Source organism: Acanthochromis polyacanthus, chromosome 19 (genome assembly GCF_021347895.1).
Source record: "Acanthochromis polyacanthus isolate Apoly-LR-REF ecotype Palm Island chromosome 19, KAUST_Apoly_ChrSc, whole genome shotgun sequence".
NCBI lineage: Eukaryota > Metazoa > Chordata > Actinopteri > Pomacentridae > Acanthochromis > Acanthochromis polyacanthus.
Window position 1 is genome coordinate 11,843,228 of NC_067131.1, and position 19,057 is coordinate 11,862,284.

The window sequence follows — 19,057 nt, forward strand, 5'->3', positions numbered from 1 at the left end:
ATGTCTATGTTATGTACGGATACCAAATTGCGTGACCTAAATATGTAGCGAGTGCTGGGAATTGATGAGACTTGGAAACACCTCCACAATTCAAATAATTGTTCCTTGTATCATCTCCGATGGATAAGTCCCAGTAAGTCTGCAGCGGTGGATTCGCAGTTGGATCACAATCGTGATCTTCAGCAGGCAGCTGACACAGCGTTCATTTGTCATAGTTAGTGACACTGTGCCGCCAAATTGCAATGATACAAAACTCTTTAACAAACCTGTGGATCCAGACTATAAGCTGCATCACTGCCACAATCAAATCAGGTGGTCTTTGTGTCCTTTCTGATCTTCCCTGACAATTTCATCCAAATCCGTGAGTCTGTTTTTGAGTAATGTTACTAACAGACAGACAAACCAACGCAGATTGTCACATAACTCCACTGCATTCCTTGGCAGAATAATGGTGTCTATGTAGACGCTGCATGTAAATTTGGCAGTTAAATTGTCAACATTGTCAGCTGAATTTGTTTGTCTAACCTTATTACATGAGGCATATTTACATTCCACTTTTTGTTTTCGCTGTTCTGCTGTCACTACTTGCTGTTGCAGTGACCCATTTTAGCCCGTTTCGCCAATTTTGGATCATTAAAGTTTCATCTTATCTCACACAGTGACTATTAGAAATAATGGAAATCAAACTCCATCTTGCCAGCTTTGCGTAGACAAAGAAAGAGAAACGAAGTCCTCTTGATGCGATTTGTATTCAGTGATTCATCGCTATCTGGGGATAAAACTGTGTTACCAAATTTAATGGGGCATCCAGCTTTTTGGATGATTATCGCGAGGTTGTTTGGAGACGAGAGAGAACGAATGAAACGTGAACAATAAGAGAAAGAGTGAGGGAAAGAGGGGGAAATTAAGAAATGCGTGAAGCTGGAGAGAAATAAATATATTTTGAGGTGAAGGAAACCAGCTGAACTAAAAGAGAAACAAGCATATTGCGTGTGTTTGTTCAATGTGCTGTTGTAACCGTTTGTGCTGTGTTGAAACCGAATGAAGCAGAGAAATAGATGAGACGACTGAGACTGCTTTCTCAAATATGAAGCTAAAGCGACAAACAGTTTAGCTTAGCATAATGACTCCAAATAGTGGGAAACGAGTAGCATGCTCATGTTATATAATGTTGAATAATTGGAATATTTGAGGAAACAACTGCTCTAAAAACGCTAACAATATCGCACCAAATCCATTAAGTCCTAGTTTAATTATATTAAACGACATGTTTTTGGGCCATATGCTGTATTTATATTTGCTCAGTCAGATATAATTAAAGCTTTTACAAAATCTCCACTAATAATTATAACTTGGACACTGGTGTGAATTCTAACCGAAAGTGTAAAACCTGTAATTACAACAATTCCGACATGATATGGACATGGCCTACAGAAAAAGCTCCCTAATTTACACATTAAATCAGCAACAGGCTATTTTTGGGTGCCTTACAAGGCTGTTTTTCAGCCGGAACAGTTTCCAGACAACTAACAGTCCATGGCATGTACACTAGTTTCTGCTAACAATCCCTCCAAGTACTCTGCCGTGTTTTACGGATGCCAAAATGGCTCAACAGCTAATGATGATGTCGACCCAAAAATGATGATTAGGAAGAGTCCGAAATCTCCATTTAGAGCCTTCTGATTACTTGAACAGGGGACACAAACAGAGCTATAATCTGACACATACAACCACTTTGCTCCTAATTGTCATTTTTTTCCGCTTTTGCATAGCCTAAATGAACGAGACATACAGCGTTAATTAGGGAGTTTTAAAGGACAAATTTTGCTGTTTGGACAGAGCCAGACTTGCTGTTTCCCTGTTTTTCCTGTTTTTATGCAAAGCTCTGCTATCTGGAATCTGACTGCACCTTTCTATTTGCTGGACAAATGCAAGAAAGCAAGTATTTACACAAAAAATGTTCAATCACTTCTTTAAGGGACACATTTTCCCAGCTGTCAGCTGCACTGAATATAGATTTGGGATAATCAGTACCCTTGACAGCTTTCGCATGAATCTGAAAATGAAATAGCCGAGTAACACAGTAAAAAGTACTGTAATTTTCTCGGTTTATTTTTGACATGAAAAATTTCCCTCCGTGACGTCAGCCGACTGAACTGACGGGGGAAAAAAAAGAAAAAAAAAGATAAACGGTCGGCAATTTTCTCCTGTCACATAAAAATAAAATATATGAAAAGGGTGGATATTTGATATATGACAGCGAGATGTTATTTTCCATAAAACTTCACTTCGAACTGCCTACTGTAAAGTTGTCATAGCACTGCATTTTAGGAACTGGATTAAATCCTTTGCATAGAAGGGTGGATTAATCACCTGATGTCAAACATATTGATGACTGCAGTTCCCGGGGTTAGGGACTGTGCAGACTGAGCGTACATGCGCATGACTTTCTCTCAGCCTTTATCCTCCTCCGTCTATTCTGTTCTTCCTGCTTGGGTCTTATCCCTCCCTCACTGTCTTTCTCACAGTTCCCCTTAGCATAATTACACTGCCAGACAGCTAAAAGCCAGGAACACAACAGAATTAATGTCTCGGCTGCCTTACATCTGTGGCTTTTCAACACACACTGGCAAAAAAAAAAAAAAAAAAAAGCAGCTTGGAGACTGTAATACACACTATCTCTACAATCATGAGATCTGCTTTTCGTGCTCAGGTGCTCAAACCCTTTTTCCTTCAGTTTCCCTCCCTTTTAGTGTCTTCTCTTTTTCATCACTTTCACACCTCCACCTCCAATTTAGTTCTTAGATATGGTAAGCGAAGTATCTGCAACTGAAACTAAATTATAGAGTTTTTTATCACCTGTCGCGGTGCACTTTTCTTTCCTTGCTGCACTAATAAAATCACATAGTCAGGTATTACAGTGGTGTGGGGGTCTTTTCTAAGCAAGTTACACACAGAAAGTAATAATCTTACTCCTATATTTTGTGTTCATGCTCGTGTGATTGCTTTTCTATTTGCTACTTCTTCTTTTCAGCCTCATTTCCCATCAGGCAACATACTACGCTCGAAAATGATAATTTGGTCATCATAAAATATACTTATCTGCAGGAGGAAGACATACACACACACCTACATAAATGCATGATGTATTTGTGCATGATTTCAAGTAGTTGCTCTAATATCTGGAGCTGAGAACTCCATAAGTAGTTACCAGATAAATCCGAGAGGCTGCGAGATGATGAACAGAATGGTAATGAAGGAGATATTTATGCTCCACGAAACTATTTGTTTGCTCAGGCTTTCTTCCTAATCAGAATACATTTTCTATAGTAAAACACCGTATTGAAAAATGGAAGCATGATTCACCACACTATTTGTATGAAGAGGGTTTCAACAGCAGCATGAAGAGTGATCGATGTAGTAGTCGACTTTCCAAAACTATTTTCTTTTTGAAGTGTTTATGAATCAATTCAAAACCATTTACCAAAAAAAATTAAAATTTTAAAGCCGCTTTTGCGCAGCATCTTTCAACTTACAGTACACTGAAAGTTATCAGCCATGTTGTAGGGACAGGCAATCATGCCACAAACAGTCAGCCCCTTTTTTTTTTTTTTTTTTTAACTGCAGCAGACAATTTCACTGATTCACTCCCCTCTCTGGGATTGAAGGCGTGAAAATCAGCAAAATCGTCGAGTGTGTTTTTTGGAAGGGAAGACAAGCCTCTCAGTCCTCAGTGACACATGACCGCTTAACCCTGCAGCTGGGGGATAAAGCAAACTGATAACCGATCAAGAGGTACTGTATGTTGGTGTGCCGCTAGTTTGATATATAGTGTTTGATTTTCAAGCTATGCATGACATAATGTCCTATTGAGTCAGCACAAATATCATCAGAAAAGCATCAAGGGCAAGTGGTACAACTGCAGGCTCAGTGACGGAGTGTCATCTGTCAACATTACAGCAAAAACACTTGAAAGTAATCAATCATCCTGCTACAAATATTCTGACACATTTGCCCCCATTTCCTACTTCACAGTGCAAACAAAGAATTCACCTGTTTTAAAAAATAGATTTAGATGAGGCACATTCAAATGCAACCCCCAATGAACTCACCTGTGTTCCAAACTGCATACTTTTCCTTTTTATTTAAGTATGTGCTAAAGCCGTGCCCGTCCTATTTATCCCAGCGTGCATGCAACAGGGACGCACTATTTCCTCGTAATTACGTGCCTTAAACTTTGACTATCACAATCTGCAGTGTGAAACAAGCTGCCGTCTGTCTGTGTGCTCTCAGCGGCTGGGGCTTGTTTATGCTCTCACGACATACTGTGATGCAACTGTGCAGAGGATTGTGGGTCAGACTGGAGAGAAAATTACGCTGGCTCGAATGCTGCAAAATCAGACTGTATGTCTTCGAACATCCTGGTATGTTTGGCACACTATATTTGACGTAGTACATATTGGGCCATACTAAATCTTTTTCTGGCCTGCTATATATAGTATGATAGTCTGGATATTGATATACAACAAAAACCAATGTGGAGCTGTGCATTATGTTGAGAAAAATATCATGAATATATTAAGGAGAACTGATATTGTCCACTGAGTTGAATGAGATTTCCTCACCTGGCAGGTACATATACACTGTCAGTTATAGGTTTGGACACACCTTCTCATTCAGTGGTTTTTATTTAATTATTTTCGACATTGCAGATTAATACTGAAGACATCAAAACTATGAAGGAACACATGTTGTAAAGAAAAAAGTGTTCATCTTCAGTAGTAGTTCACAATGTATAAAATACAAAGTATTGAAATAGAAGGTGTCCAAGCTTTTAACTGGTAGTATACATAAACGCTCAGAAGTTGCGCTGGACTTTTACTTGCAGCAGAGTTGTATCTATGATTTTTTCATATTTGTATACATGATTATTTATATTTATATATATGATTTGAAATGTATAATGATCATTCTCTCTGCCAACTATGATCTGTTTCTTTGGTCTTTAAGGAAGATGAGTCAAAAAAATGGCTAAAAGATCAGAGGAAATTACTGATGTTCTCATGAATTACTTTTAGTGTTTGAAAATCTTCATATCACACGGAAATAATGTCGAAAATAATGTGTGCGCTTTTCCCTCAGGTGAAAATACCTCCACTGCAGTGTTACCAGAGGCTGACGTGACAATAATGTACAAATAATGCATTTTTTGTGAAAATCAATGCACATGCCAACAAGTGATCTTGGAATTTAGAAAGCCAGGAGAGTTGAGAGAAGGCTCATGAAAAGAAAAAGGAAAAAAAGAATTGGAGAAAATTACTCATGAGCAAAAAACAAAAAAAACAAAAACACCCCAGCGATGCTCCCATCAGAACATTATATTATTGCACTGATGCTTCCTGAGTTGATTCTGTGTTTAAATAAAAATGAATGGATTGGCTGAACTGGCGCATGAGCCAAAAACAATTTCTAGTGTCTAGGTTTGCTTCCAAATGCATTTCATTATTTCCCGTCTAGCCCACCTGAGTGATCCAGTCTGGTAGAATTTACATGGTGATGTCATAGGAATAAAACTCAAGTTTCTCGGCCCTGGAAAAGTTTCACAAATATAGAACTCCATGGATTAATTTTTTTTTTTTAAAAAGTCACAACAGAAAGTGGTTGTGTTGCTAGGCAACATGTAGCTAAACAGGAAGGGGCTTAGGGCTTGGCCCAGAGCTTTATAATCCTAAAATAAGTTTTCACTGATTTCTGTCAATTTCAAGAACAGAGTAGCAGTGCTTTCTACACAATATTATTTTCAAACTGTCTGTCCATTGCAGATAAGCTCTCACATATATACAAACTGTCCTGTCCTCCCCTCTCTCTCGCTCTCACCTGTGATTTCACCACATCTTTTTATATACAGTGATGTTTGGGTCAGTTTTCCTGTCAAATGTTCTCTCCTGTTTCTGCTACAGCTGTTCCTCACACTCAGGCTACCAGCTAATATTAATAATACTTTGTTCCCCACATTCAGGTCCTGTTTAATCATAGCTCAAAGCACTTTAAGGCTCAGCTGTTGCATTGAAAGTATTTTAATACAGGCTTATTAATCTATAACAAACACCTGCGACACAGAAATCTGGTAAAACTGCCTGTTCTAAAAAATTATAAAATCTTCCAACCAATCAGAATTATTCAGTGCTCATGGTTATAGCATTATTTTTGATTTATTTAACAATTTATACATTTATTGTTTTTTAACAACTATATAAGTATATATTGATGGTTAAACATGACCTCTCTCTGTGAATTCACCTCTTATGCCTTATTTCTATATTTAAAAAAGAAACCATGTCTTAAACTCATGAAAGTCAGATTGAGAATGCCGCCATACTCCCTCAGCTCTGTCATCACCCCTCTTCTCTCTCTACACCTCTCCAACGTCTTTCCTCCGTTTCTCTCCGCCACTCAAGCATGTCGCTTTTCCGCCCTTCTTTCCATATCTCTCTCTCTACCTCACCAGCATCAGCAAACCAAGGTCAGCCCCATTCATTCTTTTGGAAATCTGTTTACTAGCTACAGGTACGGACCCCAGTTTGGAAGGAGGCCCAGAGTCGTGCCTTGCTCAGCCTGCTGAGGGATCACACCGTCTGTTTTGGTTTGGAAAATATCCAAGGGTCCTTGAAAGGTAGGGAGTTCAGGATTGGAATACGTTCAAGTGCCCTCTCTCCAGATTAAGGTGGGTTTTTGGACATTGAATTTGGCTTCAGCCCAAAGATCTGAGCGAGAGTTAAAATTTGGAATGCTTGGAAAGAAATATCTGCTTTTTGGAGAAGGGTGGATTTACAAGTTTGGAATTGTGCCAAATGGTCCAAACAAGAAAAGGTATTGAACCTTTAAGTTTGTAACCTGTTAAAAGTATGATTTGTTCAAAAATGCTGGACAAGGGTGTGTGAGGGCCATATATTTATCTTAGGAGGAGTCCTAGTACGAACTAAAGAAGCATGATTAACATTTAGAACCTGGCAAAGTGTCAGACTGATCAAAGACCCCCTGACACTGGTGTGTAAAGGCTATGAATTAAGCTTGGAGCAAATCCAAGCAAGCATGCAACCGAGGGAGCATCTTTAAAGATCAGAGCCTATCAAAGTGTCAGACTTAGCCATGGCCCCTGTCTGGGGAATACATAAGTCAGTTATTGGGTCTGGAGCAAGTCCAGCAGTCTTTGTGCTACATGAAGAAGAAGGTGCTGACGCAGGTGCAAAAATATCCCACAAATTTTGATTTTTGCTTTTTTTAGTGCTTTCATTTCAGTTTTAGATTTATTTTGTGCCATATGCGGTCTTATTTATCTCTCCCCCTCTCATATTTACGGCTTTTTCCGCAGATGCAGGACTGAATACAGAGAATGTAACCAGGAGTTTATGAAGAAAAACCCTTTTCAATGAAAATGCCTCCAAAAAGCCCTCGTATCCCCAAAGCTGTACTGTACTGCAAACAAATACTTAAGTTTAACTTTGAAATGTTGCTTTGTAGCTGCATGTCTAATTTCAGGTGCAGTAGTTTCCTCCAACTAAAGTTATAAGTTGAAGACCTAATAGGTTGAAAAACAACGGATGAAACAATTCCATTTTGGTAACAATTTGCTTTTTCCATCTCAGAAGTACTTGCTTTACTAAAGGTTATTCTTGTATTATCTACAGATATGACAGACAAAATAAAAATGAATTGAAAATAAGCATATTTTAATGGTAATTATCAGCAGATCCATGCTTACAGCGACTATGAGGGGATCAGTTTCCTGGAAGATATGACTACATTCTCAAGAAGCAGCAATTTTAGCATCATAAGGAAACATTCAACCCTATTAAGACAACTCCCTAACTCACGCATAAGTGTTGCATGGACTTCTAAAATCCTTGCATCCTGTCTACCTTCAGTAAGTACCCAACGTCCTCTGAGCATAATAACATACTGTCCTAATTACAAAGCTACCACAGTTTACAGAGTTATGTTAGTGATCTTTGGTCCCCATTGTGAAAGATTATAAGAGCCGAATTTAATTAGAGCCTCTGTGAATCTTTGTGTGCTGTGCTGTGTGTGTGTGTGTGTGTGTGTTTGTGTGCGAGCATTACTTGTGTCGTGGAGACATTAATCTGTTTACACAGACACATTGCAGAAACCTGCATCCCAGCTGGGGACACAAAGCAAGCCCCCATAACGTAAATTATGACCATTTAAGGTGAAGGACAAAGAAATCAATGAACGATGAATTCTGAAAGCTTCCGATATAGTTCTGGAGAAGCGATTTGTCTCTCATGGCGGTGACCCCTTACACCAATATTGCAGAAACAAGGCTTGTGCCGCAATAACAAAAGTTGTGTTACCAGTTTTTAGATCCTGCTGTGTTGGGCTTTTTAATTGCACATGTGCAATCAGGGACTTATTGATAGAATGAGATAAACTGTAATCTTATCTGACATTTTTGGTCCTGACTAATCATCATAACAAAGGATTAGTGAAAGGAAGAGTCATGCACGTCTGCATAATGAATGCATTAGCATATTGGTACATAGTACAATCATACATGTTCACACAGACCAAGCAGGCTTTCGAAGACAACAAAACCTATTTAAAACAGACTGTGCAGTGAGGTGAGGAGATTTTTTTTGTGGTGGCTGCTTGTCTGTGCATGATTTAGAGTGTGAATATGTATTCGTGTGTGTTCATCTTCCTACCTTGACCTGTCCAACGTAGGCGTGATCCTGCTCCTCGGTGACAGTGAGGTTCACAGGCAGTGAAGAATTGAACAACGGGTCATTGTCATTAACATCTGTCACCACAATGTTCACCGTCGCAGTGGAGGTCTACACACACACACACATACACAGAGAGAGAGAAGTTCGCGTTACTTTTCTTGTCATTTCAGAAAGCCTCCGACTGGTGTCACAAAGTTTTGCTTTTTCTGTGACAGACTATCAAAACATGCAGGATGGATCTGTTTTCAAACTTCAAAGAGGTCTAATTTCACCATCCATTTCTACCTTATATAACAAACTAAAGAGCCCATTTCGCTTGCTAATTAGCTGTACTCTGGTCCTGGCTCCCTCATCGCTCCATGCATGTAAAAAACATTTGCTCGAAAAATACACTGGAAAAACTCCTCACTGTTGGTGCACTTTCTGTTCCTGTGCTTAAAGTTATGACTGTGTTAACCCTGTAGCATTCACCCCATATTTGTTGGACTCTTATGAAGAAAAGTGCAGCACATAGTGGTTCAACATTTTCACTTTATAGATGATAGAAAAGGTAAGCTTTGATAAAGGCTAATTCATGCTCCGCACGTGATGTAAATTTCATCATCCACCAAAGTCCACAAGAGTTGGATGTTGGATGAGACCCCCTGTTGGCGCTCTGATTGGTAGGTCTGCCTTCGATGTGCTGCCTACGTTACTCTGGTGCTGACAGCTGATTGGCCCAGACCCAGCTCCCTGCCTCCAATCAAGCCCACACCTGACTTTAAAAGATCTGTCAACCCGGGATTCTGTGGCAGCTTTTGTGTGAAGTGTGCAACTCGTGTCTTGTTAAGGATCTAGTTAAGAAATTTGACTTTTCATTTGAGGGTTAAGGGTCAATTTGACTGGTAAAACCTTTTTGTGGAAGGTCAGCGTGACTGTCTATAGAGCAGAGCAACAATTCTGCACTCATGTCCAGTTTTAAAGTCTGCATCTATTGGCACCCACAGAAAGCATTAACTGGCCTTTATGCTCCCTTGAGGAGGCCCACATGGCTGTTCTACTACTTTCTAGTGCAACTGGCCTGTATTTGGAGGGCACATTGCACATATTATATAAGAAAAGATGAGTACGCAGTTGATCGTTATCTACGCTTATATCTGAATGCACACTATTGTAGAGTACCAGCCTAATTATGGGCTGTCCACATAAGTTCACAGAGGGTTCGAGTGGACTCTTGCGAACTGGGCAGCAAGCTAACATTACTCTGACCCAGTTGACCTTGTGGATGCAGTAAGTATGACACTGGCATTAAAATACCCACAGACCTTGACCTTGCAGTTTAAAGCAGCTGCCCTTAATTTGCTGTTAGCACATTACCAAGCATTTCACTAGACCCTATTTGCTATCCCTGCTGTTGTTCTTGAGAAAAAAACAAAACAATAAAAGTAAAGCTGGAAAAAAAAAATTGGTAGTGAACCATGGTTTTACTGTGTACAAACTCTTGCTACACAGTAAGGCTGCTATTGTTGCTGTGATATTGGTATCTGAAAATGATTTACACCATTTGAAAAGCAAGGATTTGTGCTTTCAAAGCATGACTCAAAATGGGCCGATGGTATTTCAAATACACTTTCCAGAATTTTCTCCTGGCCTGCATTTGGGTTGGTGAGTGTTCAAGGGGTTTTAAGGTATGAATAATTAAGAAAATTGTTAAAATTACTTATGGCCATCCCGACAGCAGAGAAGCCATCAGTGGAGAGTCCCTGCATGTCAGTGCTCTGCTCTCTATCCCCATGTTTGCAGTCTGTCTTTACTGTAGCTTTCTACTACTTAAATAAATTATAAATACTTAAGCAGGGCAGTCAAGGGTCAAAGAGAGCCTGTGTTTACACTGATTTTAGCCTTTAGTGCTGCATGGAAAAAAATGCTAAACTCTTGACGACTGCTTTCACTCCGGGGGTTTGGCTTCACTAACATACTCAGCTTTGTCTCGGGGGGGGGGGGAGGAGGAATGACAGGAGTTAGATGCTCATTCTTAGGAAACTGCTTCATAAAACCTGAAAACGTCTGTCAACAAAGATGAGGAATCGAGCCAACTCAACGGACGACCTGAAGCCTTGAATCATGTTTGTAAAGATTTGGAGGAGATCCATTAAAAAAGTTTTTTTCTTTCAGAAAATGTCACTACTTTGTTTTCCAGTAAATGTCACCAAGCCCGAACGGAAGAGCGGGAAAGAGAGGGAAGCTTCTAGGAGGTCACCAATTTCTTAATTTCACTTTCATGAGTGGAGCACAGAGAGTCATCCAAGAATTGACTTTTAAAGAAGGAAACTGGGAGGAGGAGGAAAATGAAGGAGAGCTAACCGATTTACAACAGTGGGATGGAAAGAGAGAAAAGCAGCGTGTGTGTGGGAGAGTGACAATCACAGAGGCGACAACAGGCTATTGAGGTTGGCAGGGCACACGGTGATGCAAGTAATTTGAGGTTAAGAGCTCACAGTTGACAGAACGGTTTATCTGAATGCCAATATATGTAAAGTAGAATGAGCTCTGATATAATGAAGAGGCAGGCGGTGAGCAACACTGGCAAACACACACGCAAGACAGACACAAAAGGCTGAGATAGAGTCAGCTCCATTTTGCGTTGGGGGCTCTTAACACATCACTTTTCAATAGTCGCACACCTCAGAGTTTATTATCTCGTAGATACTGTGGCCAGCTGCCAGAATTCAACACCCACCTTCCTGGAGTCACCATATTTTGAAGGGTTTAGCTGTATTACTTTGAGAGATGCCCCGATATGGAGTGTCACAGCTGAAATCTGATTATGTTAATCTCATAGATTCAAAGGAAATCTAGCTTTTTTTAAGACTGACACAACAACAACCAAAATATGTACATGTAGCCGTGAACAAAAGCTTACATACACTTGTGAAGACCATTTATTCCATGCTTTCTTGTGTTTAGTGACTCCTGTGACATTTATTTTTCTATAATTGAACACGTGTTTTCAATCATGCATTTTGTTTTTTTTATTATAGGTCTTTTGAAAAAAAATGACTAAATCTGATGTGTAAAAAGGTACATACAGCAATTCTAAAATGTAGTTAAATGTCCTTTGGCAACTTTCATGCCAACTAGATACTTTTATTAGCCGTCCACAGCCTTCTGACATTTATTGACTGCTCCTATTGACAGAATTGGTGCTGTTACACTAAATTTGTTAGCTTTCTGACACAGACTTGCTTTTTCCGCACAGTCCACAACTTTTTGATGTGGCTTCAGTCTGGACTTTGGGGGAGATCAGTCTAAAACCTTAATTCTGACCTGATTTAGCGATTTCTTTACCACTTTTGATGTGTGCTTTGGGTCACTGTCTTGTTGGAAACCCCAACTGCTTTCAATACCTAACTTTCTGACTTCAACTTTTCCTGAAAAATGTGGAGGTAATCCTCCTCCTTAATCACTCTATTTGCATTTTGTAAAGCACCAGTTCCACTTGCAGCAAAGCAGCCCCACAGCAGAATACCATCACCGCTATGCTCATCCTATGTGCATTTAGAAATGTTGTCAGAAGAATGAGAAGAAGTCATTTTGAAGGATTTGCTAACATGTAATTGTTGAATAAAGGCATTTTTACATTTTGTGGAAGCAGGTTCCTTAACTGATGCCACCATACAGTTACAATACAACCCATCTGACGACAGCATACTGTTCTGCACCAAAGTTTAAATTGCATCCTACAACGCACATTGTCCTTACAGTGGAGCCGGTTTACTGCACCAACTTGTAGGGTCCTCAATCTGTGGCAGAATGATGGATTCACTGGCCAAATAGCCAATTAGGCACTTTGTAGTCTGACACTCTCACAACAGGACATTTAATAATATGGGACACAGACGTGTGTGTATGTGTGTGTGTGCACATATGAAGACAACCCAAGGCCTTTCGGGTGATGCTGATTAATGGGCCCGTATAAGGCAACTACACTCCAATCTTCTCTTCTCCTTTTTCTATTTCTTTCTTTCCTTGTCTTCCCTTACGTCTCTCTGTAGCTGATTCCATTCCTCTCTTGTAAACCCTCTTTTCTCTCTCTCTCTAGTCACAATACTCTATTCTTTTTCCCTCCTTTCTCCTTCGAAATATAATGGAGTGTCAAGCAGAAAAATGTCCAAACTACTTTTAGCCATTTTCTGACTTGGAGACCCTTGGGGCACAAAGATAATACGCTAATTGTCAAGGTCCAGAGAGCAATTGACTAAGTATGTGCGTGCATGTGTGAGTGTGTATGTATCAAGGCTTGTGTATGAACACACAGTACAATTGCTAAGGTAATAATGGCCCCTTCAACACCTCCCTCATCGCTCTCCCTCCCTCTAACTTCCTCCCACTCGCTGCCTCTCTCCATATTGCGTGCGAGGCTGTGCGTAAGAGAAGGTCACAGCATTATAATCAGCGTTTTGTCTCCTCAGAGGGATCTTAAACTTTACCTTTTGTTTTAATTGGCATGTGGGGGAAGGGGGTTATTGGGGGAGGAGGACGGTTTTAATGCTAGGCTAATGGATGGAGAGGGGAAGAAAGGAGAAGAGGGAGAAGAGCGAGGAGAAAGGCAAGCTGATGAAAGTCAAAGGAGCAGAGAGGCGAGAGCATTTAGTGTCCTCATTTGACTTTTATGTGAGAGTGGCTGAAGGCAAATGTGAGAGAACTAGACGCAACACAAAGAGAGTGGCTGAGAAAGTGATTCTGGTGATCAATTAGATTAGTGATAAAATGAGCAAAGGGCACACATGCCTTCATTCCTGCAAGAAAAGCTCCTGTAAATAAGAGTAAATAAATGGCACACATTCATTCAGGTTTCCACAAAGAGACGAGGGGGCAGAGTAAAAAGGCTGCTGACATGCAGAGATAGAGGAGATGCGATGGTATTAAAACAGGAATAACGGCACGCAAATTCAACATAATCAGACAATATTTCCAAGGACAAATTGATGATGTTGCATTTGGTTTTACACATGACAAGTGCCGTAAAGTAGTTGAAAAGCAAATTAAAAAAAGGGAGAACCTGAAATTGCATGTGCAGAACCTGGCTGAGATTTTCAATTTCAGAAAGTTAAGATAATGCAATGAGGACACCCACTATCCATCGTCAGACAGATGTGAGAGGAGATGGTTTGCGGGTCATACAGACTATAAATCCGAGTTAAGTCAGTTAAATCTGTAGATACAGTTCATGTGTGTAAATGGCTTAGATTTACTGTAGATCATTTAAGTGTTTCCCATTTGTACTGAAGTGTCAAAAGAAACATTTTGGTCTCTTCTTCTTTGTCTCCTTTCAGTTGGAAAATAAAGACTTTTCACTTGGGAGAGTTAGACCATAAACTAGGATCGTTAAAGAAGAAAGTAACCTGGTGAAGGTTTAGCTAGACTATCAGTGTGCAGGATTTTTCATCACAGTATTCACACGTGGTGACAGATGCAGTCTTGTTATCCAACAAATTTATGCATTCAGAGGTCTTCCTGCATAGAAAACACAGAAAAATCACCAGTGGCAAAATGATAAAGTCAAGCATTTTCTATCAAATGGCCAGAAATGACAGAAAAATCCATATATTTCTGTTCCATAATGCAAAGTACACTGAATGTACTGAAAGTCACCCTCTAAAGGTCAAAAGGTCTCAGCCAAGAATAACATTCTTTTTTTCTGTTTTTGCTGTAAAACTGCTGTAAACATATCTTAAAAAAAACAACAACATTATGTTGATATTGACAAAAAAACTACCTTTGTCCTATGAAAGTAAAAGTGTGCCAGGTATGTATGACAAGCAAAAAAAATGTTGCAGACCATGTTTGAACTAAGGATACAGCAATTATTATCCCATCGATACGCTGGAATCTCCCAAAACTAATGGACAATCATGGAGTTGTCCAAACATAAAAACAGCTTTAACCTAACTTCACATCGAATGCCCTCTTCAGTTTACAGGATATTTCATTTCTGACCATACCTACTGTCCCTGATGGGTGAAGTCAGAACAGTGTTTGGTTTGCGCCTGTAGCTACAACCCACAACACACCCGTACGCCACTGCGAATGGCAAAATAAGATTTTGAAAACCACTGGAGGTGATTTTTATCGGGTGTTATGTTCCCCCTCAATGACAACAACACTTGCAATCGGCTACGATGACTTGTTAAATGACAGAAAGGGGTTTACAGGTGACAGAAAACGTCTTTCTTAAATTTACTGCTCCACAGCCCCCAACTGCCCCGTGGCATCTGGGGTCTGTGGAGCAGCAAATACAAGAAAGACAGCTGTTATCATTTTTGAAAAGCTCCTTGCAAAGGCAACAAAACGCACACCCAACTCATTACACACAAACTCCTCTGCGTCACATTTCAACACATTGAATGCCCTTGTACTTTTATACATGTAGGATAGTTTAATAGAACTTGCAGAACTTCTTCAAGGTTGAAAATAAACCCCAGGGTTGGCTATTTTTCAGGCAGCAAATTATATATTAGATGGTGTTCGATTTGTCACAGAGGTAAGTACTAAAACACAGGAGAAGCTTGCTGTGAAAAGGAGAAATTTGACCTTGAACATGTAAACACAGTCCATTTTAAAACAAAATGTGATCAATTCAGAAGCCTAACCAAAGAACAGCTTAAAATAGCTTCAAATAAATGACTAAAAAGTCTAAAGAAAATGAAAAAAAAATCATTGTGTGTTTGATTTGTGCCTGCACCACCCTTTCTGCCTCCAAACAAGGAATTTCTTGGTCTTAAAAGCAACTCTTCCACGAAGAGAACACTGCATGCTGAAAACTGACGCAAAAGGAATACCCAGTGCATTGAAATGTGACGCCAAGAGGTCCTGACCAAGTGTCAGCTACATCACACTGACATTTTTGGATTTATCCCCTTTGGAGGGTGTCCCTGATGAGCTTCTTTTTGAGTGGGAAAAAAACGCTGGTTAAGACAGATTTATCCATCTTAGTGTCAGTGTAATCCCAGTTGTTTCATATGAGACAGTGCAATAAAACTAGTCTGTATGATAAAAGCTGCTGGCCAGTTAAAAAGTGTGAGTCAGCGGATAACTTCTGAGCCCTACTTAAGCCGTCCATTTTGTTCTTTTCACATTTGTTGGGGCTTCTGCCTGTTTTGTCCAATATTATACATCCAGACTTGTTCATGATATAATATTCAGCATTTTATTGTGATTAATGATTGATGGTAATTATTATTGAAGTATTTCCAAAAGCTGCCCCTATTATTCTGCTTTTAACACAACCCCACAGTTGTTGTTTGTTAGCCTAGCCGCGCTAGACAACCCACGGCAACGAATTTAATTCTCTGCCAGGGTGGGTCGAGTTACCCTCCATAAGACTCGAGGCTGGATTCTCCTAAAACTGGCCGGACCAATCACAATGAAGTGTAGAGTCAGGCGTAACGAAGTGACGACAGAGGCGTGACGATTCTGACAGAAACAACCGGCGCACAATAAACAGTTATCTTTCGACTCGGCTTTGGCCACAGCCCTTAAAGATTTGAAGCTAAAATTCAACTTGAAAGATAAACAAAGGACGGCACTGAAGTGTTTCATTGAGAAGAAAGACGTATTTGGACTTAAGCCGACGGGATATGGCAAATCCTTAATATACCAGTTGGCTCCGCGGCTCCGCTGGTTGGGAAGCTAATGGGACTTAGCCACAATCCGCCGGTGCTCTCGGAACTACGTCAGCCTATTCGTTGCGTTGATTGGTTGTATACCTACCCAATTGCTGCAGAGGGATTTGATAGACAACCTTTTAGCCCGCCTCCCTCCCTGTCGAGCTTCCCTAGACCCTTGTGCCGTCAGAAACATGGGTGTAGCATGGCTAGGCTAGTTGTTTGTGACATTTCACCGGGAAGGATTTAGAATCCCTTCTGGCAGCCACTTGCTTTAATTCCACTGGGGATGTGAAACAACTCAAGTAAAGACAACCAGTTAATATCTGTGTGGTACAGCTGAGTTTCTTACTCCATCTGGGTGTCCGTCTGAGGCTGTGACCAGCAGGGTATAGTAATCCAAAGACTCCCTGTCCAGAGGATTGTCCAGAACCAAATACCCTGAACTGGAAAGAGCAAACACACACAGAGTTCTGGTTAACAAAAGCTTAAAAAATAAATCAAAAGAGCAAAGTAAAGGCAATGGAACACAATAAAAAAACATACAAACACTATAGCGTTGTACACTTTTGCTGTCAAACCTTAAAACACCGATTGCGTGAGAGGTGTAATTAAGAACATTGTTTGCCGATCGTGTCACTCACTCCTACGCTGATATCTGAAGCCATCTGTCAGCACTTTGTATGCTAACACTATAAAATAGGAATAAATTGGAAACCAGCTTCTTCTATCACAATGTATATTCCTCTTAATACGCAACTTTGGGGACAACTTTTCAGACGGTTCCACTGCATAAAAGCTTTACTGCAATTATGGGCACTTTGCGGATGGCACCTCATGCCCATCACTTCACCCACAATGGCATTAAGGAACATCCTCTTGGGTGCTGTTGCTGTAATGGCTCAGACAGTGATGCGTCATTAAACACACTATTCTTAGGTAACAGTCCTTTCACGAAATTGGAGACAAAATGCCTCAAAATGACAGCAAGATATTCTCTACATCTTGATATTGATTTATTTCACATTAAATACATTAAATTCCACTAGATGGATGGAGAAAAAAATGCCTCACAGCATCAACATATAGATCTACTGGTATGTAATAATAATATTCAAGCCCAACATGCCCACTAAGCAAGTGGAGAGCTGAAAGATCCATGATGAATTTTCATTAGAGCACAGGACATGAATTTTTAAAATGCTTTATAAGCTCAAGCTACTCAATGAACACAATTCAATAATCAAAATGACCAACCAGAAGCAAAGAGAAACGTGTAATTAAAGGGCAAATGGTTATAGCATCAGTAAAAACGTTGTCGAGAAGATCAACAGCTTCAGTACAGCCTGTCTGGGACTTCTGACCAATTAAAAACTAAAATCTTTGATGTTAGCCTTGATTGACTACAGCTTTTTTAAATATTTTCCAGTGACGATTTGCATAATGATTGAAGTGTTTTTAATTTAAGCTACTTTCATGAATTACAAACCATCTGAGATGCCCATACCCTTCATCTGTCGGCAGTGTGTGAAGGGATGTGAGTGCTGATGTGCAAAAAAAAACCAAAAAACTGTCTGTCTTTGCACAGATGTTAAGTGGTCCGCTGAGGGAAAGATGTGAAGCTGTTTTAAACAAACTAAAAGATGATCTGCGCTCATGCGGGCGTGCACAGACACATAGTTGTTTTCTAATTTACGCCACAAATTTGACACATTTTCTTCACATCCTTGCTGCTCTCAAAACAAACTTCGGCTATGGCTTGTGTCTGGGACCTACAACAAATCCCAATGTGCAGGGTGAACTAAAAATGGCCTAAATTATTTATCCAAAAAGCACCACTAATAAGCAATATGCAAATTATGTCTGTTTTGGTGCTCTAATGCTGCAACACTGAGCCAAATTCTGCACAAAAGCAACGAAAATGAAGCTCCCCATCTTGTGCCAGTGTAAGCTGCATGGCGTGTTGCATTTGTGTAGTGGAAAGAGGACAACTTGGCTTGTCGCTATAGCGCCGTAATGCAGAAAACACAGCTGAGGCCCTGAAATACTTTGGCACGTATCGGATGATTTTACAGTGTCACACACAACCCATCAAATATTCCTAGAATGCACAAATAAAAAGCCCTTCAGTTGGTTCTAATCGGTGCTACTATGGATTTCTCTGGCTCCTTCACTTTACTCCTTTTAGTGTGTGTTTTGAAATCCTCATTTGTCTGTCGCCCTTGTTCATTGTTTCCTTCCCAGCTCCTGGTTTGCTCTCTTATCTCCTTCTTTTGCAACCCTTCACTCTCATCCTCTACCTCCTTTCTTCCCCGTCCCTATAATGCTGGCCCCTTCTCTTGCAGTCTTTCACCATACTTTCCCTTTGTTTCTCTCTCTCTCTCTCTCTTTTCCTCCCTGTAGAAATGTAGATAGGATCTTACCCCAGCACAGAAATGCATTTTTAATGAGCAATAAATGAATAAATACAACAAAAGCCCTCAGAGTCTGTATGCATGTGTGCGTGGTGAATGTGGTGCATGCGGGAAAGAGTATGGATGTGACTCCCCTCAGTGCAGAGACGTCCAAGTCTTGAAAGATATAATTTAGACCGCTTTCAAGTGCAATCCCTCCCCTACACATAAACTATACCCACATATTTCTAAGTACAGCGAGCACACAGGGGGT

General features: G+C 40.1%; 1 protein-coding gene across 1 annotated transcript in view; it reads right to left on the reverse strand.

Annotated features, from left to right (window-relative positions):
* The window catches only part of LOC110958640 (protocadherin-15-like), a 209,603-nt gene that overhangs the window by 86,272 nt on the left and 104,274 nt on the right, over window positions 1-19,057 (reverse strand). Inside the window, exons 19-20 of the mRNA XM_022205268.2 lie at window positions 16,743-16,836; window positions 8,724-8,852 (exon numbers count right to left, since the gene is read on the reverse strand). Coding sequence (XP_022060960.1) covers window positions 8,724-8,852; window positions 16,743-16,836 — 223 coding nt within the window. The remainder of the gene's footprint in view (window positions 1-8,723; window positions 8,853-16,742; window positions 16,837-19,057) is intronic.